This window comes from Panicum hallii, chromosome 7 (genome assembly GCF_002211085.1).
Source record: "Panicum hallii strain FIL2 chromosome 7, PHallii_v3.1, whole genome shotgun sequence".
Taxonomy (NCBI): Eukaryota; Viridiplantae; Streptophyta; class Magnoliopsida; order Poales; family Poaceae; genus Panicum; species Panicum hallii.
Window position 1 is genome coordinate 7806259 of NC_038048.1, and position 26790 is coordinate 7833048.

Consider the following 26790-nt stretch of genomic DNA (forward strand, 5'->3'; position numbering starts at 1 on the left):
TACTCCACTTGCTGAGTACCAACCATAAGTGTACTCACGCTTGCTTTATTAAAACCAATGCTGCTCAGAACAAGATAACTTTCCGGAGTTTTCCGAAGATATTGGATAATTCTAGGCGAGTGTCTCCCAGTCAACTGCCTGTGAAGCTGAAGTCCGCTGCTATTTATCGACGTTTGTTTATTCGTTTAAGACTAAGACTGTCGGTCATGTAATAAAGTACTATTATACTCTTATTCGTTAATGCATTGCTTCGGATATTCGCTTGTGACGTCTACTGTATGTGCGGAACTTGATCCTGGCGCACATATGGGATGCATTCAGTTACCTTTTCTAAACCGGGTGTGACAGAAGTGGTATCAGAGCCGTGTTGACTGTAGGACGTTAGCCTAGCTAGTAATGGTCAAATTTTTAAGTCTTATCTTGCTTAGTAGCCAAGCTTCTGCCTGCTTGCTTTTGAAAACTGCTTATTTTCTCGATTATATCATTATTTTTCTATCTTTTTCTCCTTGAACACATGCTTGTCTCTCAAGTGTGTTGATGTTTGCAAAAATGCCATCTTGCTTTAAGGTCACTCATAGCTTTTCCTCTAAATGTTCTCTATCTTGCGTTGCCCTCACTTCTGTTGCAGATGGTTAGAACCAGGCAGACTGCCCGTAAGAGCACCCGTGGACCACCGCATCCATTTCATCACTCGCAGGAAGTGTCCGACCCACAGGATGACCACCACTACGACCATTCCAATGGAGGATGGGTGGACACCGACACTGAGGAGGAACCCATGGAGTTGCCAGACGACCATCCAGAGGTCTCAAGTGGCAGCAATGAGGGCCCTGCAGGAGGAGATGGTGGTGATTCAGGTGCCGCAGATGGAGACAAGGATAAGGGTGATGCTGAGGACTCCGATGCACTAGGAGATGACGATGACGATCCAGATGATGATCCAGAGCCAGCTGTCGCCACAAACCCACCACCACCTGAGCCTCGCTATGAGAAGCAGATACTTCACTTGGAATCTGCCGAGGGTCCATTCCCCGCGCTTCTCTGGAGGGCCATACAGAGGATTGGCTTTCCGCGGAAGCCACATTTTGAGGCTCACTTGTTCAAGAATGCACAGCAGGAGGAAGAGTGGTTGGTGTCGGTGTTGATTTGTGTTCCGGATGAGAGACCTGGATGCTGGGTGGAATACTCTAAGCATATTGACAAGGTGCCTTGGAGGACTTTGGAGGCAGGGACTAGTGAAGCTACCAGGAGGGCACTCTATTTTCTTTGCTACGCTTACAAGGAAGAGCTCCAGGGCACTGAGTTTCAGCAGTTCCCACAGCGCAAGAGGGGAGCTACTTGTGCGCAGATTCCTGCCCCACCCCCTGGGGAAGGAAGCCTGCTCATGGATACTACACAGGAGCTGGTCGCCGCTCTCAGCACGGATCTAGATGCAGCCGGGACAGAGATCCAGGAGGTCAAGAAAAAGCTGATGAGGACCATCAGGGAGAAGGCAATTCTGGAGGCTCGGCTGAGAGGAGATCCAGTGTTATCTCCGGAGTACGACAGCATTGAACCAAAGGAGTACTTGCCAGAATCACCCCCTCGCAAGCGCATTCACTATGGAGAGCCCGGCTATCGCACCAGCTATCGTTAGAGGATAGATTTAGGAGTTAAGATAGGAGTAAATCTTTCTTTTTAGATAGGAGTTTTCTAAGAGTCTTTTGTAATCGTTAGTACGAATGATCTTAATAGTGTGTTAAATTAGATTAATGTGAAAGTGTGCTTGGTTTTGTGACAATGTTTGAGTTGGATCTTTGTAATGATTGCGATAGGTTGTGGAGTGATGACCACAACCATATCAAGTTATTAATACAAATATATAGTTTAGTAAAATTTTAGGGTATATCTATTTTTTTTTACTATCTTTACCTTGCCCTTGTTCCTATCCATTTTTCCATGATTGAATTCATGAGTCTCCTTTTTCTAACCCAATCAGATGGTGAACACCAGGTCCGGGTCAGGAGTTGATCAGCCTGCAGCGCCGGACGGAGGGAGCGCAACAACACCAACCCCAACCCGCCACCAAGTCAACCGCACCAGACGCCACCCGCAGGGATGGAGCAGTTCCTTGCCGCCCAGACTCAGCTGCTGACCAACATGGCGAACACCATCGCCAACATGCAGGCTCAGATGAACCAAGCTCCACCACCTCCACCACCACCAGCAAGGGACAGGCACAGGGAGTTCATGAGCCACAAGCCTCCCACGTTCTCTCATTCACCGGATCCACTTCAGGCTGATGACTGGATCAAGACGGTGGAGAAGATGCTCAACCTCGCCCAGTGTACCGACAGAGAGAAGGTCCTTTATGCTTCAGGCAGACTGGAAGGGACCGCTGCAGATTGGTGGGATGCTTACACAGCAGCTCATGACAACCCCGACACTATCAGCTGGCAGAGGAGCAAGTTCAGGGAGCAGCACATACCCAAGGGCCTGATGAAGCTCAAGAAGCAGGAGTTCCTTGCATTGAAACAAGGGGCAATGTCCGTGAGTGAGTATCATGACAAGTTCATCCAACTGTTGTCACACCCGGTTTGGAAAAGATAACCGAATGCATCCCATATGTGCGCCAGGATCAAGTTCCGCACATACAGTAGACGTCACAAGCGAATATCCGAACAATGCATTAACGAATAAGAGTATACTAGTACTTTATTACATGACCGACAGTCTTAACCTTAAGCAAATAATAAACGTCGATAAATAGCAGCGGACTTCAACTTCACAGGCAGTTGACTGGGAGACACTCGCCTAGAAATCTCCAATATCCTCGGGAAACTCCGGAAAGTTGTCTTGTTCTGAGCAGCATTGGTTTTAATAAAGCAAGCGTGAGTACACTTATGGTTGGTACTCAGCAAGTGGAGTAAATTATATGACATGCAAGGCCAAATCAAGGATAAGCTGACATGGTTTGACTGCGATAAGCATTTTAGTTGGTCAAGTTTTATTTAGCAAGCATTAACTAAGTTTAAGTTTATACCAACCCTTATATAAAAACTGAGTAAAATAAACAACATCAACCATAAAGAACAACAGCTTAAATCATCTTTAAGTTCAATTATCATGTGAGGGTCCAAGCCGCTCTTAACCGTGAGCACGGCTGATATATCAGTTTTCACTCTGCAGAGGTTGTACACTTTACCCACAGCTCGTGTTTCCCTTTTTGCCCGGGTTTGCAAGGCCCTTAAACACTTCCAAGGTGAGTGGCAGGGATTCACTACGAGGCCTTTACAAAGATTCCCTAACTCATGATAATCCGCTAAGGTTTCAAGCCAAAGCGGTCATAACCCTCCCTATTGAGGAAAAACCTTAGCCAAGGTTCACATAGCTATGTGCCTCAAAGGACCGAGCTATACCCCGTCAATGCAACCCCTCTTGCCCTTTCGGTAAGATCATCACAAGCCAGGGTTTCTAATTAATTAGCCAAGACCAGAGCCATATAGTACTGTGGTTGTACTGTTTTCCTGGGTGGTTCTCCATGTTCCAATTCATTCGATAAGCTTGTTTGATTGCCATCACAAAATTCCATAGGACATGAGAGGTATATGAAGCAACATGATTTCCAAACATCCAAAACTATTATTAAGCGACTAGCGTAACTATAACATAAACAACCCAGGTTTAAACAAGGAAGTTAAATAAAATCTAGTCATATCCTTAATTGGGTTCCATCATATTCTAGACACATGCATGCATAAAAGTAAAGGTGTAATTGTGATATTAAAAGGACTGAAAAACATGATCAAGGACCACTTGCCTTCGTTAGCAAACTGCTGCTGCTCAGGAAATTCTTCGAAGTCTTGCCCCCGCGGATCCTCGAACTGCGCACCTTCTAACGTCGCACACGAGCACATACAAGCAAACAAAATAAAATAAGAACAGTACACCAATCATTGAAAACAGAACAAAATAATATGTTAAAAACATTGTACAAGTCGTAAGGATCGCGTGAGCGCAAGAATCGACGAAATCGGAGTTAAAACGAAGAAGTTAGGGCTAAAACGGGATTCCAGGGGCTTATCTGCGAAGATTTAGATCTAAAAGGACCTAAAACAGAGAAACCAGGGGCTAGATCGTAATTAAACCCTAAACAGAGGGGCTAGCTTGCAAAACCCTAGGCTTAAGGACGGCGGGTTAGATTTTGGAAAAGCTCAGGGACCTAAACGGAAGAAAAAGGACGAATCTGCGATTACTTTTGAACGGAAGAGGACGGCGGGTTGTTTTCGGGGAAACTGAAGGGTCTAATTGCAAAAGAGGCGCGGGTTGACCGGTACGCGGTTTGATTGACTCGGCTGGATCTGATCTGGGCCGTTGGATTTGGATCCAACGGCCGGCCGGCTCGGGGCGACGCGGGGCGGCGGCTGAGCCGCGACGGGACGCCGGCGGCGAGGTAGAGGCGGCGGCGGATCGCCGGGAAAACGCGAAATCGCGTTCCCGGCCTCGGTTTCGAACGAGATTTGGACGGGGAGGTAGAGGGTGCTACGGGGAATCGATCTAGGGGGTCGGGAAGGTGAAGCGACGGCCGAGGGCGGCGGCCGGCGGCGAGAGGCGGCGCGGAGCCTCGGTGGTGGCCGTGCGGACGCGGAGGAGCGGGAGGGAGGAAAAAGGAGAGGCGGCGGGGGGTCCTCACCACCACGTGGTGCTGCGGGACGGCTCGTGCGACGGCGGGGAGCGAGGAAGCGGCGGCGCGGCGACGGCCCGAGGCACGGGCGGCACTGGCGGCGGCGGCGGGCGCAGCTGCTAGGGTTAGGGCGGGGGTGGCGGCTGCGGCGGATAGGGCACGGGGCGGCGGCTTATGTAGGGGGGCCGAGGGACGTCTGGGCGTGCGGGCCCGAGGCGGGAACGGCGCGGAGGGGCGCGGAGGCGAGCCGGACTCGAACCCGAGTCCGGTGCGGCGGGGAAGACGGGCCTGACAGGCGGGCCCCGCCTGTCAGCGCCGGAGAGAGGGAGAGAAGGAGTGGGACGCGGGGGAGGAAGCGGGCTGGGCCGGGGGATTTGGCGGCCTGCGCGAGGGGAAGGGAGAAGAGAGAAGGGAGGCCGCGACTGGGCCAGCCAGGAGGGAAGCGGCCCGCGCTGCAAGGGAGAGGAGGGAGAGGAAAGGGACTGCGGGCCGGGCTGTAGAGGGGAAAGAAAAGGAAGGAGGGGGGGGTGGCCAGCCGGGTTGGGCTGGGCCCAAAGGGGAGAAAAGGAGGGGAAAAAGAGAAAGAGCAAACAAAAATCAAAAAGAGCTTTTGAATTTGAGAGAGGAATTTGAATTCAAATCTAACTTCAAATAAACTGCAAACAAAAATATCAATGCAAAGAGCATGAGATGCACAATCACATGGTTTTCCCTATATTTATTTTTATATCTTAAGAAAGTTTGTTCATCAAAAATCTAATAACTCCTCTAACCCATCCTTTCATTAAATTTTGCACTTTGTAAAAATTAGGGTGTTACAAACCTACCCCCCTTAAAAGGAATCTCGTCCTCGAGATTCAGCCGGGCTAGCAAAGAGCTGGGGAAAATCTGCCTGTAACTCATCCTCTCGTTCCCAGGTAGCCTCATCCTCTGAATGGTGACTCCACTGAACTCTGCACATTCGTATCCTCTTACTCCGGGTAATTCTCTCTGCCGTATCCAGTATTTTGATCGGGTGCTCCTCATAAGTCAAGTCCTCCTGCACATCCAGTTCCTCCAGTGGCAACTGCTCCTCGGGTACCCTCAAGCACTTTTTCAACTGAGAGATATGAAACACATTGTGCACATCTGACAACCGTGCAGGTAACTCTAGTTGGTAAGCCACCTCGCCTTTCCGTTCCAGAATCTTGAACGGACCAATGTAGCGAGGCGACAATTTCCCTTTGACCTTGAATCTGCGCAATCCTCTGATTGGTGACACCTTCAGATATACGTGGTCACCTTCCTCAAATGTCAATTCTCGCCGACGAGTATCTGCATAGCTTTTCTGCCTCGACTGAGCCACCTTTAAGTTCTCACGAACAACCTGTACCTGCCTTTCAGCCTCTTTAATGATCTCAGGTCCAAACAACTGACTTTCACCTGTCTCACTCCAATATAACGGAGTCCTACACTTCCTGCCATACAGTGCCTCGAACGGTGCCATCTTTAGACTGGCCTGATAACTGTTATTATAGGAGAACTCTGCAAACGGCAAACTCTTATCCCAACTGCCTCCATGTTTCAGTGCACATGCTCGGAGCATATCCTCTAATACCTGATTTGTCCTTTCGGTCTGTCCATCAGTCTGCGGATGATAAGCGGAGCTGAAGTTCAACTTCGTATCCATTGACTCATGCAACTTTTGCCAGAATCGAGACGTAAACTGAGTACCCCTGTCTGACACTATCTTCTTAGGTACTCCATGCAAGCACACAATTCGCGAGATGTACAATTCTGCCAGCCGTGCACCTGTATATGTAGTCTTTACCGGTATAAAGTGAGCCACCTTGGTCAGTCGATCCACTATGACCCATATCGAGTCATAACCATCTCGTGTCCGTGGCAATCCCACAATGAAATCCATACCGATTTCTTCCCATTTCCACTCCGGCACCTTCAAAGGCTGTAACAATCCGGCTGGTCTCTGATGTTCTGCCTTGACTCTCTGACACACATCACACAATGCCACATGAGCTGCAACGTCACGTTTCATGCCATACCACCAATACCTTTCCTTCAAATCCTGATACATCTTAGTACTGCCAGGATGGATAGAATAAGCTGAGTCATGAGCTTCCTGCAGAATTTTCTCTCGGAGGTGGTCCACATCTGGTACGCATATCCTCTTTCTGAACCATACTGTCCCATGTTCATCTTCAGTAAAATCTGGTGCCTTGCCTGCCTCTATCATTCCTTTTATCTCCTGTATCTTAGAGTCCTCAAGCTGACCCTTCCGTATGTCTTGGTCGAGGGTCGGCTCAACCTCTATAGTGATTCCCTCCGTATGAGCGACGAACCCCAGGTTGAGTCGTTCAAATTCCTTGTACAACTCCCGAGGCATCTGGCTAATCATCATCGCGTTCACATAGCTCTTGCGACTCAAGGCATCCGCAACCACATTTGCCTTCCCGGGATGGTAGTGTATCTCCAGGTCATAATCCTTGATAAGTTCTAACCATCTGCGCTGCCTTAAATTGAGATCATTTTGAATGAAAATATACTTCAAGCTCTTATGATCAGTATATATCTGGCATCGGTGACCTAACAAATAGTGCCTCCATATTTTTAGAGCATGTACCACTGCTGCCAACTCCAGATCGTGCGTGGGGTAGTTCTGTTCATGCTTTCTCAATTGACGGGACGCATATGCAATCACGTGTCCCTCTTGCATCAATACACAACCGAGACCCTGCTTAGATGCGTCACAGTAGATATCGAAACTTTTGTAAATATCAGGCATAGCCAACACTGGTGCAGTTGTCAGCCTCTTTTTCAGCTCCTCGAAACAATCCTGACATGCCGCAGACCATATAAATTTCTTGTCTTTCTCTAGCAATGACGTAAGGGGTTTCACTATCTTAGAGAAGCCTTCAATAAACCTCCGGTAATACCCTGCAAGTCCTAGGAAACTCCGGATTTCCGAAACCGTCGTGGGTGGCTCCCATTTCAATACATCTTTTACTTTCCCTGGATCCACTGCAATACCTCCGCCGGTAATGACATGACCCAGAAATGAAACCTCATTCAGCCAAAATTCACACTTGCTGAGCTTAGCATACAACTGATTATCCCGGAGCTTCTGCAAGACGAGCCTCAAATGCTCCTCATGTTCTTCCTTATCCTTGGAGTATACTAGAATATCATCGATGAACACCACCACAAACTTGTCGAGATACTCCATGAACACTTTGTTCATCAGGTACATAAAGTAAGCTGGAGCATTAGTCAACCCAAACGACATCACCGTGTACTCATATAAACCATACCTGGTAGTGAATGCTGTCTTGGCAATATCTGATGGCCGTATCCTCAGCTGATGATAACCTGACCTCAAGTCAATCTTCGAGAATACCTTGGCTCCCCTCAACTGATCAAACAAGTCTTCTATACGCGGCAATGGATACTTGTTCTTGATAGTCACCTCATTCAAGGCCCTGTAGTCAACACACATCCGCTGTGTACCGTCTTTCTTTTCAACGAATATCACAGGTGCTCCCCAAGGTGACGAACTAGGACGAATGTACCCCTTACCTAGCAATTCTTTCAGTTGTTTCTTAAGTTCCTCTAATTCACCAACTGACATTCTATATGGCCTCTTAGCAATAGGCGCAGTACCAGCTAAAAGATCTATAATAAATTCAATGTCACGTTCAGGTGGCATACCTGGCAAATCATCAGGGAAGACGTCTGGGTACTCGCTGACCACTCTGATAGCCTCCATCGAACTTGCCTTTAACTGATTTACTGCACAATCTGCCGCCGATGGAAGTGTTGCAACAAACTCAAATCTTTCACCTTCCTGGCTAGTGAGAACCACAGATCGCTTGGAACAATGAATCACTGCGTCGTATTTTGTCAACCATCCCATTCCGAGAATAATATCAATACCACTTGATGGCAATACTATCGGGTTTGCACAGAATTCCTTGCCCATGATTTGTATTTTTACCCCGAGACATCGGTACACAGCCCTCATATTTCCCCCAGGTGAATTTACTAACATGGAGCTAGGCATAGAGCATAGGGGAATGGAGTACTTAGCTACATATTCAGCAGAGATGAATGTATGCGATGCTCCAGAATCGAATAAAACTGATGCAGGGGCGGAGTTGACAAGAAACATACCGAACACAACGTCCTGAGCCTCCTGAGCGGTCTCCGCGGCCACATGATTCACTCGCCCGCGGACGTAGTTTTGCTGACCCTTGTTGCTCTGGGGCGTCTGCATGTTGTTTCGGGGCTGTTGCTGCTGCTGCGGTGTCTGCCTCTGTCCACTGTTGTTAAATTGACCTGGAGTGTGCTGAGCATTTTTCTTGGGACATGCATTGGCATAATGTCCCGCTTCACCACACCGGTAGCAAGTATTACCACCGGCGGGAGCGGTGGCATTGTTTCTCATCGGCGTGCCTGTAGGGGTGCTCTGGCGATTATGCTGAAAGTTGGAGCGCTGCACTGACTGACCGGCATGTTGAGCTTGCTGCTGCGGCTGTTGGTTGAAGCGCGGGTACTGACTCTGCCCGAAGTTGACATTCTGTCCCCCTGAGCGGAAAGGTGTTCCCTGCGGGGCATTGAAGCGAGGACGTGCATTACTGCTGAACTGCGTCGATGACTCGTACTTCCTTTTCTGCTCACCCATCTCCTTGCGGGCATGCTCCACCATGATGGCTTTATCCACCATTTTCTGGAAACTGTCGAAAGTATGCACCATTAGTTGATATTTGATAGGACCAATCAGACCTTCCCTGAAGTGATCCTGCTTCTCCTCATCATCTGCGACATCTGCAGGGGCGTAACGAGACAGTTGGATGAACTTGTCCCGATACTCACTCACGGACATTGCCCCTTGCTTCAAAGCAAGGAACTCCTGTTTCTTGAGTTTCATCAGGCCCTTGGGTATGTGCTGCTCCCGGAATTTGCTCCTGAACTCCTGCCAGCCGATAGCGTCGGGGTTGTCATGAGCTGCTGTGTAAGCATCCCACCAATCCGCTGCGGTCCCCTCCAGCCTGCCTGAAGCATAAAGAACCTTCTCCCTGTCGGTACACTGGGCGAGGTTGAGCATCTTCTCTACAGTCTTGATCCAGTCATCAACCTGAAGTGGATCCGGCGAATGAGAGAACGTGGGAGGCTTGTGACTCATGAACTCCCTGTGCCTGTCCCTTGCTGGTGGTGGTGGAGGTGGTGGCGCTTGGTTCATCTGAGCTTGCATGTTGGCGATGGTGTTCGCCATGTTGGTCAGCAGCTCAGTCTGGGCGGCGAGAAACTGCTCCATTCCTGCAGGTGGCGTCGGGTGCGGTTGACTTGGTGGCGGGTTAGGGTTGGTGTTGTTGCGCACCCTCCGTCGCGGCGCTGCAGGTTGATCAACTCCTGATCCGGACCTGGTGTTCACCATCTGATTGGGTTAGAAAAGAGAGACTCATGAATTTAATCATGGAAAATGGATAGGAACAAGGGCAAGATAAAGATAGCAACGGAAAAAAAAACAACCCCAAAATTTACTAACTATATATTTGTATTAATAACTTGATATGGTTGTGGTCATCACTCCACAACCTATCGCAATCATTACAAAGGTCCAACTCAAACATTGTCACAAAACCAAGCACACTTTCACATTAATCTAATTTAACACACTATTAAGATCGTTCGTACTAACGATTGCAAAAGACTCTTGGAAAACCCCTATCTAGAAAGAAAAAAAAAAATTTACTCCTATCTTAACTCCTAAAACTATCCTCTAACGGTAGGTGGTGCGGTAGCCGGGCTCTCCATAATGAATGCGCTTGCGAGGGGGTGACTCTGGCAAGTATTCCTTTGGTTCAATGCTGTCACACTCCGGAGGTAACACTGGATCTCCTCTCAGTCGAGCCTCCAGAATTTCCTTCTCCCGGATGGTCTTCATTAGCTTCTTCTTGACCTCCTGGATCTCTGCCCCAGCTGCATCGAGATCCGTGCTGAGAGCGGCGACCAGCTCTTGTGTGGTATCCATGAGCAGACTTCCTTCCCCAGGGGGTGGAGCAGGAATCTGCGCACAAGTAGCTCCCCTCTTGCGTTGTGGAAACTGCTGGAACTCAGTGCCCTGGAGCTCTTCCTTGTAAGCGTAGCAAAGAAAGTAGAGTGCCCTCCTGGCAGCTTCACTAGTCCCTGCCTCCAAAGTCCTCCTGGGCACCTCATCAATGTGCTTAGAGTATTCCACCCAGCATCCAGGTCTCTCATCCGGAACGCAAATCAACACAGACACCAACCATTCTTCCTCCTGTTGCGCATTCTTGAACAAGTGAGCCTCAAAGTGTGGCTTCCGCGGAAAACCAATCCTCTGCATGGCCCTCCAGAGAAGCGCGGGGAATGGACCCTCGGCAGACTCCAAGTGAAGTATCTGCTTCCCGTAGTGAGGCTCAGGTGGTGGTGGGGTCGTGGCGACAGCTGGCTCCGGACCATCATCTGGGTCATCATCGTCATCTCCTGGCGCGTCGGAGTCCTCAGCATCACCCTTATCCTTGTCTCCACCTGCAGCACCTGAATCACCACCATCTTCTCCTGCAGGGCCCTCATTGCTGCCACTTGAAACCTCTGGATGGTCGTCTGGCAACTCCATGGGCTCCTCCTCAGTGTCGGTGTCCACCCATCCCCCGTTGGAATGGTCACAGTGATGGTCATCCAGTGGGTCGGACACTTCCTGCGAGTGATGAATCGGATGCGGTGGTCCACGGGTACTCTTACGGGCAGTCTGCCTGATTCTGACCATCTGCAATAGAAACGAGAGCAATGCAAGATAGAGAACATTTAGAGGAAGATGCTATGAGTGACCTTAAAGCAAGATGGTATTTTTGCAAACATCAACACACTTGAGAGACAAGCATGTTTTCAAGGAGGAAAAAGGTAGAAGAATAACGATAAAATCAAGAAAATAAGCAGTTTTCAAAAGCAAGAAGGCAGAAGCTTGGCTACTAAGCAAGATAAGACTTAAAATTCGACCATTACTAGCTAGGCTAACGTCCTACAGTCAACACGGCTCTGATACCACTTCTGTCACACCCGGTTTGGAAAAGATAACCGAATGCATCCCATATGTGCGCCAGGATCAAGTTCCGCACATACAGTAGACGTCACAAGCGAATATCCGAACAATGCATTAACGAATAAGAGTATACTAGTACTTTATTACATGACCGACAGTCTTAACCTTAAGCAAATAATAAACGTCGATAAATAGCAGCGGACTTCAACTTCACAGGCAGTTGACTGGGAGACACTCGCCTAGAAATCTCCAATATCCTCGGGAAACTCCGGAAAGTTGTCTTGTTCTGAGCAGCATTGGTTTTAATAAAGCAAGCGTGAGTACACTTATGGTTGGTACTCAGCAAGTGGAGTAAATTATATGACATGCAAGGCCAAATCAAGGATAAGCTGACATGGTTTGACTGCGATAAGCATTTTAGTTGGTCAAGTTTTATTTAGCAAGCATTAACTAAGTTTAAGTTTATACCAACCCTTATATAAAAACTGAGTAAAATAAACAACATCAACCATAAAGAACAACAGCTTAAATCATCTTTAAGTTCAATTATCATGTGAGGGTCCAAGCCGCTCTTAACCGTGAGCACGGCTGATATATCAGTTTTCACTCTGCAGAGGTTGTACACTTTACCCACAGCTCGTGTTTCCCTTTTTGCCCGGGTTTGCAAGGCCCTTAAACACTTCCAAGGTGAGTGGCAGGGATTCACTACGAGGCCTTTACAAAGATTCCCTAACTCATGATAATCCGCTAAGGTTTCAAGCCAAAGCGGTCATAACCCTCCCTATTGAGGAAAAACCTTAGCCAAGGTTCACATAGCTATGTGCCTCAAAGGACCGAGCTATACCCCGTCAATGCAACCCCTCTTGCCCTTTCGGTAAGATCATCACAAGCCAGGGTTTCTAATTAATTAGCCAAGACCAGAGCCATATAGTACTGTGGTTGTACTGTTTTCCTGGGTGGTTCTCCATGTTCCAATTCATTCGATAAGCTTGTTTGATTGCCATCACAAAATTCCATAGGACATGAGAGGTATATGAAGCAACATGATTTCCAAACATCCAAAACTATTATTAAGCGACTAGCGTAACTATAACATAAACAACCCAGGTTTAAACAAGGAAGTTAAATAAAATCTAGTCATATCCTTAATTGGGTTCCATCATATTCTAGACACATGCATGCATAAAAGTAAAGGTGTAATTGTGATATTAAAAGGACTGAAAAACATGATCAAGGACCACTTGCCTTCGTTAGCAAACTGCTGCTGCTCAGGAAATTCTTCGAAGTCTTGCCCCCGCGGATCCTCGAACTGCGCACCTTCTAACGTCGCACACGAGCACATACAAGCAAACAAAATAAAATAAGAACAGTACACCAATCATTGAAAACAGAACAAAATAATATGTTAAAAACATTGTACAAGTCGTAAGGATCGCGTGAGCGCAAGAATCGACGAAATCGGAGTTAAAACGAAGAAGTTAGGGCTAAAACGGGATTCCAGGGGCTTATCTGCGAAGATTTAGATCTAAAAGGACCTAAAACAGAGAAACCAGGGGCTAGATCGTAATTAAACCCTAAACAGAGGGGCTAGCTTGCAAAACCCTAGGCTTAAGGACGGCGGGTTAGATTTTGGAAAAGCTCAGGGACCTAAACGGAAGAAAAAGGACGAATCTGCGATTACTTTTGAACGGAAGAGGACGGCGGGTTGTTTTCGGGGAAACTGAAGGGTCTAATTGCAAAAGAGGCGCGGGTTGACCGGTACGCGGTTTGATTGACTCGGCTGGATCTGATCTGGGCCGTTGGATTTGGATCCAACGGCCGGCCGGCTCGGGGCGACGCGGGGCGGCGGCTGAGCCGCGACGGGACGCCGGCGGCGAGGTAGAGGCGGCGGCGGATCGCCGGGAAAACGCGAAATCGCGTTCCCGGCCTCGGTTTCGAACGAGATTTGGACGGGGAGGTAGAGGGTGCTACGGGGAATCGATCTAGGGGGTCGGGAAGGTGAAGCGACGGCCGAGGGCGGCGGCCGGCGGCGAGAGGCGGCGCGGAGCCTCGGTGGTGGCCGTGCGGACGCGGAGGAGCGGGAGGGAGGAAAAAGGAGAGGCGGCGGGGGGTCCTCACCACCACGTGGTGCTGCGGGACGGCTCGTGCGACGGCGGGGAGCGAGGAAGCGGCGGCGCGGCGACGGCCCGAGGCACGGGCGGCACTGGCGGCGGCGGCGGGCGCAGCTGCTAGGGTTAGGGCGGGGGTGGCGGCTGCGGCGGATAGGGCACGGGGCGGCGGCTTATGTAGGGGGGCCGAGGGACGTCTGGGCGTGCGGGCCCGAGGCGGGAACGGCGCGGAGGGGCGCGGAGGCGAGCCGGACTCGAACCCGAGTCCGGTGCGGCGGGGAAGACGGGCCTGACAGGCGGGCCCCGCCTGTCAGCGCCGGAGAGAGGGAGAGAAGGAGTGGGACGCGGGGGAGGAAGCGGGCTGGGCCGGGGGATTTGGCGGCCTGCACGAGGGGAAGGGAGAAGAGAGAAGGGAGGCCGCGACTGGGCCAGCCAGGAGGGAAGCGGCCCGCGCTGCAAGGGAGAGGAGGGAGAGGAAAGGGACTGCGGGCCGGGCTGTAGAGGGGAAAGAAAAGGAAGGAGGGGGGGGTGGCCAGCCGGGTTGGGCTGGGCCCAAAGGGGAGAAAAGGAGGGGAAAAAGAGAAAGAGCAAACAAAAATCAAAAAGAGCTTTTGAATTTGAGAGAGGAATTTGAATTCAAATCTAACTTCAAATAAACTGCAAACAAAAATATCAATGCAAAGAGCATGAGATGCACAATCACATGGTTTTCCCTATATTTATTTTTATATCTTAAGAAAGTTTGTTCATCAAAAATCTAATAACTCCTCTAACCCATCCTTTCATTAAATTTTGCACTTTGTAAAAATTAGGGTGTTACAACTGTCTCACTACGCCCCTGCAGATGTCGCAGATGATGAGGAGAAGCAGGATCACTTCAGGGAGGGCCTGATTGGTCCTATCAAATATCAACTAATGGTGCACACTTTCGACAGTTTCCAGAAGATGGTGGATAAAGCCATCATGGTGGAGCATGCTCGCAAGGAGATGGGTGAGCAGAAGAGAAAATACGAGTCACCAACGCAGTTCAGCAGCAATGCACGTCCTCGTTTCAACGCCCCGCAAGGAACATCTTTCCGCTCAGGAGGACAGAATGTCAGCTTCGGGCAGAGTCAGTACCCGGGCTTCAACCAACAGGGTCAACAGCAGCAGCAAGCTCAACATGCAAGTCAGTCAGTGCAGCGCTCCAACTTTCAGCAGAATCGCCAGGGCACCCCCACAGGCACACCGATGAGAAATAATGCCACTGCTCCCGCCGATGGTAATACTTGCTACAGATGTGGTGAAGCGGGACACTATGCAAACCGTTGTCCCAAGGAAAATGGCCAGAACACTCCAGGCTAGTTTAACAACAGCGGACAGAGGCAGACACCGCAGCAGCAGCAACAGCCCCGAAACAACATGCAGACGCCCCAGAGCAACAAGGGTCAGCAAAACTACATCCGCGGGCGTGTGAATCATGTCGCTGCGGAGACCTCTCACGAAGCTCAGGACGTTGTGTTCGGTATGTTCCTAGTCAACTCTGCCCCTGCATCAGTTTTGTTTGATTCCGGCGCATCACATTCTTTTATTTCCGCTCAGTTTGTTGCAAAACATGGCATTCCCGTGCATTCTATGTCAAACCACATGCTAGTTAGTTCGCCTGGGGGAAATATGAGGGCCATGTATCAGTGTCTTGGAGTCAATTTCAAGATTGTGGGCAGAGAGTTCCGTGCAAACTTTGTGGTGCTGGATTCCAAGGGAATCGATATCATACTCGGAATGGGATGGCTGAGCAAAGTTGATGCAGTAATTCAGTGTGCCAAAAGGTCAGTACTTCTCACTAGTCCAGAAGGTGAAAGATTCGAGTTTGTTGCAACGCTTCCGTCGGCAGCAGATTGTGCAGTGAATCAGTTGAAGGCAAGTTCGATGGAGGATATCAGAGTTGTCAGCGAGTACCCGGATGTCTTCCCGGATGATTTGCCAGGTATGCCACCCGAACGTGATATTGAATTTATTATAGATCTTTTACCTGGTACTGCACCTATTGCTAAGAGGCCATATAGAATGTCAGTTGGTGAATTAGAGGAACTTAAGAAACAACTGAAAGAATTGCTAGGTAAGGGGTACATTCGTCCTAGTTCATCACCTTGGGGAGCACCCATGATATTCGTTGAAAAGAAAGATGGTACACAGCGGATGTGCGTTGACTACAGGGCCTTAAATGAGGTAACTATCAAGAACAAGTATCCCTTGCCGCGTATAGAAGACTTGTTTGATCAGCTGAAGGGAGCCAAGGTATTCTCAAAGATTGATTTGAGGTCAGGTTATCATCAGCTGAGGATACGACCTTCAGATATTGCCAAGACAGCATTCACAACCAGATATGGATTATATGAATATACGGTGATGTCGTTCGGGTTGACTAATGCTCCGGCTTACTTTATGTACTTGATGAACAAAGTGTTCATGGAGTATCTCGACAAGTTTGTGGTAGTATTCATTGATGATATTCTGGTATACTCCAAGGATGAGGAGGAACATGAGGAACACTTGAGACTCGTTTTGCAGAAGCTCAGGGATAATCAGTTGTATGCTAAGCTCAGCAAGTGTGAATTTTGGCTGAATGAGGTTTCATTTCTGGGTCATGTCATCACAGGCGGAGGTATTGCAGTGGATCCAGGGAAAGTAAAAGATGTGTTGAAATGGGAGCCACCAACGACAGTTTCGGAAATCCGGAGTTTTCTAGGACTTGCGGGATACTACAGGAGATTTATTGAAGGTTTCTCTAAGATAGTGAAACCCCTTACATCACTGCTAGAGAAGGACAAGAAATTTATATGGTCTGCGGCATGTCAGGACAGTTTCGAGGAGCTGAAAATGAGGTTGACAACTGCACCAGTGTTGGCTATACCTGATATTTACAAAAGTTTCGATATCTACTGTGACGCATCTAAGTAGGGTCTTGGTTGCGTATTGATGCAAGAGGGACACGTGATTGCATATGCGTCCCGTCAATTGAGGAAGCATGAACAGAACTACCCCACGCACGATCTGGAGTTGGCAGCAGTGGTACATGCTCTGAAAATATGGAGGCACTACTTGTTGGGTCACCGATGCCAGATATACACCGATCATAAGAGTTTGAAGTACATTTTCACTCAGAATGACCTCAATTTAAGGCAGCAAAGGTGGTTAGAGCTTATCAAGGATTATGATCTGGAGATACACTACCACCCAGGGAAGGCAAATGTGGTTGCGGATGCCTTGAGTCGCAAGAGCTATGTGAACGCGACGATGATTAGTCAGATGCCTCGGGAATTGTACAAGGAATTTGAACGACTCAACCTGGGGTTCATCGCTCATACGGAAGGAATCACTATAGAAGTGGAGCTGACCCTCGACCAAGACATATGGAAGGGTCAGCTTGAGGATTCTAAGATACAGGAGATAAAGGAAATGATAGAAGCAGGCAAGGCACCAGATTTTACCGAAGATGAACATGGAACAGTATGGTTCAAAAAGAGGATATGTGTGCCAGATGTGGATCACCTCCGAGAGAAAATTCTGCAGGAAGCTCATGACTCAGCTTATTCTATACATCCTGGCAGTACTAAGATGTATCAGGATTTGAAGGAAAGGTATTGGTGGTATGGTATGAAACGTGACGTTGCAGCTCATGTGGCATTGTGTGATGTGTGTCAGAGAGTTAAGGCAGAACATCAGAGACCAGCCGGATTGTTACAGCCCTTGAAGGTGCCGGAGTGGAAATGGGAAGAAATCGGTATGGATTTCATTGTGGGGTTGCCACGAACACGAGATGGATACGATTCTATATGGGTCATAGTGGACCGACTGACCAAGGTGGCTCACTTTATACCGGTAAAGACTACATATACAGGTGCACGATTGGCAGAGTTGTACATCTCGCGAATTGTGTGCTTGCATGGGGTACCTAAGAAGATAGTATCAGACAGGGATACTCAGTTTACGTCTCGATTCTGGCAAAAGTTGCATGAGTCAATGGATACGAAGTTGAACTTCAGCTCCGCTTATCATCCGCAGACAGATGGGCAAACCGAAAGGACAAATCAGGTGTTAGAGGATATGCTCAGAGCTTGTGCTTTGAAACATGGAGGCGGTTGGGATAAGAGTTTGCCGTTTGCAGAGTTCTCTTATAACAACAGTTATCAGGCCAGTCTAAAGATGGCACCGTTCGAGGCACTGTATGGCAGGAAGTGCAGGACTCCGCTGTATTGGAGTGAGACAAGTGAAAGTCAGTTGTTCGGGCCTGAGATCATTAAAGAGGCTGAAAGGCAGGTACAGGTTGTACGTGAGAACCTGAAGGTGGCTCGGTCGAGGCAGAAAAGCTATGCAGATACTCGACGGCGAGAGTTGACCTTTGAGGAAGGTGACTACGTATATCTGAAGGTGTCACCTATCAGAGGTTTGCGCAGATTCAAGGTCAAAGGGAAATTGTCGCCTCGTTACATTGGTCCGTTCAAGATCCTAGAGCGGAAAGGCGAGGTGGCCTACCAACTAGAGTTACCCGCACGGTTGTCAGACGTACACAATGTATTTCATATCTCCCAGTTGAAGAAATGCTTGAGGGTACCTGAGGAGCAGTTACCGCTAGAGGAACTGGATGTGCAGGAGGACTTGACTTATGAGGAGCACCTGATCAAAATACTGGATACAGCAGAGAGAGTTACCCGGAGTAAGAGGATACGAATGTGCAGAGTTCAGTGGAGTCACCATTCAGAGGATGAGGCTACCTGGGAACGAGAGGATGAGTTATAGGCAGATTTTCCCCAGCTCTTTGCTAGCCCAGCTGAATCTCAAGGACGAGATTCCTTTTAAGGGGGGTAGGTTTGTAACACCCTCAATTTTGCAAAGTAAAAGAATAAATTGAATGGCATGATAGGTTAAAGGGTTACATGATTTTTGATAAGCAATTTTCTTAAAGTATAAAATAAATATAGGGAAAACCATATGTTTGTGCATCTCATGCTCTTTGCATTATTTCATTGGTTGTAGTGTATTTGGCAGTTATTTGGTTTAAATTTGAATTTGAATCTCAGTTGCAAATTCTAAAGCATTTGTTTTTCTTCTTTCTTTTTCCCTCTCCCTCTCTTCTCCTTTGGGCCCAGCCCAGCAGGCCACCTCCCTCCTCTCCCTTTCTTCCTTTTCCCCTGGCAGCCCAGCCGCGGCCCCTCTCCTTCCTTTTCCATCTCCCCCGCGCATGGCCCATCGGCCTTCCCCGGCCCATCCGCGCGCCCGCGCCCCGCCTCCTTCCCGTTCCAGCCAAACCCTCGTGCGCGGCCCACTTCCTCGCCCCAGCCCGCGCCCCGCTCCTTCTCCGCTCTCTCTCTCTGGCGCTGGCAGGAGGGCCCCACCTGTCGGGGTCTTCTCCTCCCCCGCGCCCAAACCGGACTCGAGCTCGGGTCCGAGCTCGATCCGCTCCTCCGTGCCGCCTCCGCCTCGGGCCCGCACGCCCAGGCGCTCCACGGCCGTCCTATAAAGGCCGCCCAAACCCTAGGCCCCTTTCCCCACGCCGCAGTCGCCGCCCTGCTCAAAACCCTAGCGCCGAGCCGCCATTGCCGCTCGAGCTCGGGCTCGCCGCCGCGCCGCCGTTCCGCTGCCGCCCGCCGTCGATCGACCGCCCCCGGAGCACCACGAGGCGGTGAGGATGCTCGGCCGCCCGTCTTCCCCCTCTCCCCCGCTCCTCCCGTGGACGCTCGGCGCGCACCAAAGTCCACCACCGCCCCTCGCCGCCAGCCGCCGCCTACGGCCGCCATCTCTCCCTCTCTAACCCCCAAACGAGTTCCCCACGTCGCCCTCTAGCTCCCCGTCGAACCCGCGCGCGAAACCGAGGCCGGGAGCACGTGAGCGCACGTCTCCGGCGAGCCGCCGCCGCCTCCCCCTCACCGCCGGCGCCCCACCGCCACTCCCGCAGTGCCCCAAGCCGCCCCACCGTCCGATCTAGATCCATCAGCCCACAACAGATCCAGCCTCGGGTCAAAAGAATTAGGTACCGGTCAACCGAGGCAAAGTTGCAGTTTAGCCCTTAAGTTTTCCCGAATTCAACCCGCCATCCAATATCCCTCGGTTTTGCGTTCTAACCCCTCTGTCTAGGGTTTATTTGCAATCTAGCCCCTGGTTTCTTTGTTTGAGGTCCTTTTAGATCCAAATCTTCGCAGATAAGCCCCTGAAACCCTGTTTTAGCCCTAACTTCTCCGTTTTAACTCCGATTTCATCGATTCTTGCGCTCATGTGATCCTTACGACTTATGCAATGTTTCTAAAATATTATTTTATTCTTTTTTCATTGATTGGTGTACTGTTCTTATTTTATTTTGTTTGTTTGTATGTGCTTGTGTGCGACGTTAGACGGTGCGCAGTTCGAGGATCCGCAGGGGCAAGACTTTGAAGAATTTCCTGAGCAGCAGCAGTTTGCTAACGAAGGCAAGTGGTCCTTGATCATGTTTTTAGTCCTATTAATATCACAATCACACCTTTACTTTATATGCATGCATGTGTCTAGAATATGCTGCAATCCCAAATTAAGGATATGCCTAGTTTCATTTAAACTTCCTTATTTAAACCTGGGTTGTTTTTCTTATGATATAGCTACGCTAGTTGCTTATTAGTAGTTTTTGGATGTTTGGAAAATATGTTACCTCCTGTATCCTTCATGTCCTTTGTTATTCTGTTATGGCGATGAATAAGATTATTGAATGAATCGGAACATGGAGAACCACCCAGGAAAACACTACAACCACAGTACTATATGGCTCTGGTCTTGGCTAATTAATTAGAAACTTTGGCTTATGATGATCTTACCGGAAGGGCAAGAGGGGTTGCATCGTCGGGGTATAGCTCGGTCCTCTTGAGGGTGTGATATGATCCTGGGTAAGGCATCCACCTCATTAGGAGGAGTTATGACCGCTTTGACTTGAAACCTTAGCGGATTATCATAAGTTAGGGGATCTTTGTAAAGGCCTCGTAGTGAATCCCTGCCACTCACCTTGGAAGTGTTTAAGGGCCTTGCAAACCTGGGCATAAATGGAAACACGAGCTGTGGGTAAAGTGTACGACCTCTGCAGAGTGAAAACTGATATATCAGCCGTGCTCACGGTTAAGAGCGGCTTGGACCCTCACATGATAATTGAACTTGAAGAATGAATTAAGCTGATGTTCTTTATTTGATGTTGTTGTTTATTTAATCATTTTTATATAAGGGTTGGTATAAACTTAAACCTAGTTAATGCTTGCTAAATAAAACTTGACCAACTAAAATGCTTATCGCAGTCAAACCATGTCAGCTTATCCTTGATTTGGCCTTGCATGTCATATAATTTACTCCACTTGCTGAGTACCAACTATAAGTGTACTCACGCTTGCTTTATTAAAACCAATGCTGCTCAGAATAAGATAACTTTCCGGAGTTTCCCGAAGATATTGGAGAATTTTAGGCGAGTGTCTCCCAGTCAACTGCCTGTGAAGCTGAAGTCCGCTGCTATTTATCGATGTTTGTTTATTCGTTTAAGACTAAGACTGTCGGTCATGTAATAAAGTACTATTATACTCTTATTCGTTAATGCATTGCTTCGGATATTCGCTTGTGACGTCTACTGTATGTGCGGAACTTGATCCTGGCGCACATATGGGATGCATTCGGTTACTTTTTCTAAACCGGGTGTGACAGCAGGTTCTTCACGTTAGTAAGTAGCTCTTCTTTGCTCATTAAGATTCTCCTAAGCTCTGTGGTGGAAAGCTTTTTAGAATCCAGGTTGAGTCATACAGTGCAAGTACCCGAGGGAAGCAATGGTTTACCTTTGTGCGCTTTCTTTTGCTCCTTGAGCTGCTCCTGGTGCTCCTACTTACGCGCCTCGAGCTCCTTCTTCTGTTCCTCAAGTTGTCGCTGGAGCTCGGCGTTGACCTTCTCAAGATTCACATTCTCCATCTTCTCATCTTCAAGGCGCCTTCTCAGGGCAGCAAGTTCCTTGCGGTCACAGGCAATGGCCCTCATTTCTTCTTTTTGTTTCCGGGAGTGAGCGATCACACTCTGCAAAAAGGGGAAGTCCATATAAGCAACTCGATATATTTACTGGCAGTAAAGCTTTCAGGTCTTACCATGGCAAAGTCATGCGCCTTCTTGAGGTTCTCTATGTTGTCGTCTATCAGCAGCTGGTCACCCACCAGGTCGGCGGCGACGGCATCGTGACAACCTGACCCTGCCAGTAGCAGCTCATCGGGTCTCCCAAAGGTTCCCACGACTTCCTCAGTAGTCAGCTGCTGTGCACCTGCAATCACAAATGTTCTCAGCATACAGCATGCGGATCCCGGTAGCTAGCCGTGGCGGTCAGATGCTCACCTGCGCCATCCGTTGGAGCGGTGCTAGGGGCCTCAACCTGTTTCTCACCACTGGCCCCGGCCTCGACTTGTTGGAGCTCGGGGGGCGGCAGGTCGGGCAGCGTGGTGTCGGCCCCGGGGGCTGGCTCCACGGGCACTGACCCCTCTGGGGCCGATGGCTCGAGGGCCGATGGAGCTGCGACTGGCCCAGTGCTTGAGGATTCCTGTCGGGTCGAAGACCCGGGGGCTGGGGTAGTCGAAGCTGGCTCCAGCTGGAGGTCCGCGGCACTTGCAGCACTAATGAAGTCAAAGTTAGTCAACACATAAGTCGAAAGATCAAAATATTTGCTGTGCAACCAGAGGCAGACTTACAGTACAGATTTCTTCTTAATGGCTCTCTTCATCCGCACGGCCTGATGCGGCGTCCCCGTTGCTGGCGGTGGGGTTTCACCAGCTTGTGGCATGGTCCCCGCCACGGCGATGGTGACGGCTGCGGTGGCCGCCGGGCTCGTTCTTTCTTCTTCGGGCTCGGTCCGGGAGGAGGACGCGGAAGGACTTCAGGAGGATGTTATAAGTATGACTAAACATTAAGGTACCGCATTACGACAAACCTGTAGGCTCTTACCCGATGGGTTCGAGTTCCTGCGCCTTTCGTTTGCACACCAGCCGATGACCTTGTGGCACCAACGGCAAAGCGCCGGTCAACTCCATGCTTTGCTCGGAGGAGTTGTCCCAGCGCGCTTCTCCTTCAGCTTCTTCCCCCGCCTGAGAGCTCACGTCCTTGGTGGACCCGCTGCGGCGTTGAGCTGCAGCAATGTGGGCCCTCTTTGCTTCTACAGCGGCACTGGGGAGGAGGTGATCTGGCCGGGGGATGTCGGGGCACGGTGGATAGCTGCGGTACAGCTCTGTATGTCCCTGCAGAAGGTTCTTCGGCTAAGTAATGGAGTGAACGAGGATATTTTCAACAAAAAAGATGTCGAATACTCACTGGTTTGGGCAGATTTCGTGCGGAGAATAATGTTGGCACGTATGGCACGGTGTCCTCGTCCAGTAGCACCCGCTGAACTCGCTGGAGCGCGGCTTCATCAGACAACTCCTCTGTGCACATGCGAGAGGGATCAGTGGGGCTGGTGTACTCAAATCCCAAGCGATGGCGCTGCTGGATTGGTTGGACGCGGCGTTTGTAAAATGCGAACATGACGGAGGCACCGGTCACTCCTTTCTTCTTCTGTGCCTCTATGATGTCCAGCAGCTCTTTGACCTGATCCATCTCCCCGCCAGAGGGTTTGAGATTCCACTCTGGCCTCACTACAGGTGGTCTGTTTGACTTTGTTGGGAGGTGGGGAGCATGGTTCTTGATATAAAACCAATGGATCTTCCATCCGGGGAGGTTGGAGGGGAATTTGTAGGTAAGATATTTGTCACCGGCCTACTGACGCAGTTGGATGCCGGCGCCCCCACAACGGAAAGATTCTTGGATGTGGGCTGTGGTTTGATGCGGAAGAGGAAGCGGAAAAGATCCCAGTGGGGTTCGATTCCGAGGAAAGCCTCGCAGAAATAGATGAAAATTGAAATCTGGTAGATAGAATTTGGGTTGAGATGATGAAGCTCAAGCCCGTAGTAATACAGAAGGCCTCGGAAGAAGGAACAAGAGGGGAGGGCCAATCCCCGTTTGGCAAAATGGAGAAATGTGATGATTTCGTCAACATTTTCCATGGGGAAAGGTTCACGGTAAGAGGGGCGCTGTCGGTACATACTGACAGGGGTACCTCCTGCTAGGGTGTCCAGGCCCTTGGCGTCTCATAATCCATAATCCCCTCCTCGCCTTCTGGGTGACGAGGCACATTGCCCGGGCCTGACAGCTGTGACCACGGTCTCCGGACCCTCCCGGAGCTCTGAGGGGTCCGGGGCCTCTGTGCACCTAGGAGGGCAGGAGGGCTCTCGGGTTGCCCCCGCGGACTCGGACTCCCCAGGGGGTCCGGGGCCGCTACGTGTGATGGCCGGACCATCACGGGCCAGACCGCTACAACAGGCCTCGGCGGCACCGGACCCCCCCTCCCCCTGGGGAAGGGAACCGGTGCCGCCACGTGCCATCCTATAAGAGGGAGCGGGGATGGCCCTGCCACACACCTGCGGCTGAAGGCCCTTTGCGGGACTCCAACCCGCCTACCAGCATTTAATGCGGTAGCTGTGCCGGGCGCGCCCAAGTCAAAAAGAGCGGCCTGCCACTGACACACGGGGCAGGTAAGCTGACACCACGGTAAGCCCGCCTGATCTGAAGGCGGCGCGTCATATCACCGAGCGCAGTGCACGGACTGTGTACAGTCCCGTCGCGGCGCTGCATGCATGATGATGGTCTGTAATAGGCAAAGCCAAGGCATACGCTGTAACAGTGTGCACGCACCGGGTCAGCGCTGCTTCACCGCCTGATGGGAGGTCCCATCCTAACAGTGACAGCATGGCTTCACTGTTATGCAACGCTGACGCCGGATACTGTGCAAGACAAGACTGTACACGGCCGTATCCAAGTTATGGATACGCACATCAACTTCCCGATTGAGAGGACTACGGAGAGGAGCTGGAGATGAAGATCTCCATATCTCTCTTAGAACAAGCTTCTGCTGGCCGGACCCACATGTCGGGGTCCAGCTCAATGTAAGCACTCCCCTTGGACTATAAAAGGGAGGGTGTACTCGTTAGAGGGAGGTCCCAACACCGAAAGGTCAGACACACAAGCTTAGGCTGCTTACCATTCAGGCTCACCCAGTCAATACAGCTCAAAAGTGGACGTAGGGTATTACGCTCCGGCGGCCCGAACCACTCTAAAATCCTCGCATTCTTCCTGTGTTCGTCTGCACACCGATCGAGCGCTCCTAAGTCCCCTCCAAACCCATCCTTAACTAGGACTAGGCGGGTGCTTTCCGCCACCCGGCTGGAGAATTCCTCCGACATTTGGCGCGTCAGGTAGGGGTCTTAGGTCTGGTTCGCGTTTGATCGAAGTGCAAGGCCGCGATGGCACAGGGAAACGGTCCCCATGGCCTCCTGATTGGTGAAGAGGTGGCATCCACGGCGCCACACACCTCTCGCCGTCTCGCCCCTAGAGCGGCTTCGCGTGTTGCTCCACCGTGTGCGGCGGAGCGGGCCTCAGTGGCCCAATTGGTGCCTGCACCGAGCGGGCCCCTCATGGCAGCCAGGGAGTTGCTCCACAACCCCCTGGAGAGGCGGCATCGCCAGACGTGCACAGGCAATGGCGTGAAGACGTCAACCGTCTCCTCAACCTGGCACAGGCTTCCCCAGGCTCTGCGGGGGGGTCTGTTTCCAGGCAGCACCGTCGCCAGGGCGGCGCATCCGGTTCCGTGCACTCACCGTCCGTAAGGAGTGCACGGACCGGAGACCTCCGGGCGGAGCTCAACCGCAGGCATGCGGGAGAGGACGCCAGGGTCTCTATCGAGCGAGCGCGCAACCGACGGCTCAATATTGAGGGTCGGGACTGTGACAGTTCGTGTATTTGTAATGCTAGGCATATACTTTGTTAGTGTGAAATATATGTTTGTTAGTATAAAGTTCATGTGTGTTTTTGTGAAGCTTTTGAAAATTTAAAAGTACAAGTTAAAAGGGCATTTTTGTAATTACAGAAAAATCCTAGGGTTGTTTTTGCAAAATGTATTTGGGAAAGGATAATTTTAAAATAAGTGAAAGGTGGTTTTGTAAACATGTTTTTCTTATTTTATCTCTTGTAAAAATATATATTTATTTACCCAAAAGTTGCATTGGAAATGCATATGTTGAAGTGGGTAAAAAGTTAGGGTAAAATGGTAAAAATAAGGGAATTTGTATAATTTTTATAAAAGTGTAAGTCCTTTTATGCAAATGTTTGATTTACAAAAGTAATTTCCAAAGTTACTCAAGGCTAAAGTGTAAAAGTGCAAGTCATCATGACATGTCTATCCAGTCATTATGACGATTCTATCCCGTCATTATGACGTGTCATAAATGCTTGCATTTAAGTCCTGAAGTTTTATGAATTACATTTCTAGGACAAAAGCAATTCAAATCCGACTTTTGTTTAAAAGTTCAAGTGTAAAAATGTAAATTTTGAGTTTTTAAACTTGAGCCCTAAAGCAATGTTGTAGAGTTTGAAAAACTCTCCAACTTTCGTTTTGGGCATTTCTCCATTAGGGTTTTAAATCAACGGGAAATTTTGTTTTACAGGTAGACCCTTGTAGTTTTCTGTATTTATGCAAAGGTCCTTGGGGAAGTCTGTTCATCCTTCTCCTCCTCTGTTTCCTTATCCTGGCGTCTCCCTGCTTCTGTTTTTCTTCTCCATCGGCAGGCCTATCCCCTTCTCTTTCTTATCCTCTCCCTCTCTCCTCCTCCACTGGTTCGGCACAGGGGCAGCGATGGGCTGACGTTGGGCGGCCACGGCGTGCGGCGGAGCGCTAGCAGCCAGGCGCGTAGGCGCGCGCGAGCGCTGGCTCGCGGGGCGCGGCGCGCGGCGGGGCCAGAGCGGGCGGCCCGGGCGAGCAGTGGGCCCAGCAGCGGGAGGCGACGCGGCCCAGGCAGAGGCACCAGCGGGGGCCCGAGCGGCGGCCGCAGGAGCTGAGCGTGCGGCTGGGCGCGGGCGGCGGC

General features: G+C 50.1%; 1 protein-coding gene across 1 annotated transcript in view; it reads right to left on the reverse strand.

Annotated features, from left to right (window-relative positions):
* LOC112900473 (translation initiation factor IF-2-like) overlaps nucleotides 1-26790 on the reverse strand; it is a 195236-nt gene that overhangs the window by 154866 nt on the left and 13580 nt on the right. The window contains exons 3-4 of the mRNA XM_025969337.1: nucleotides 21943-22112; nucleotides 21749-21874 (exon numbers count right to left, since the gene is read on the reverse strand). Coding sequence (XP_025825122.1) covers nucleotides 21749-21874; nucleotides 21943-22112 — 296 coding nt within the window. The remainder of the gene's footprint in view (nucleotides 1-21748; nucleotides 21875-21942; nucleotides 22113-26790) is intronic.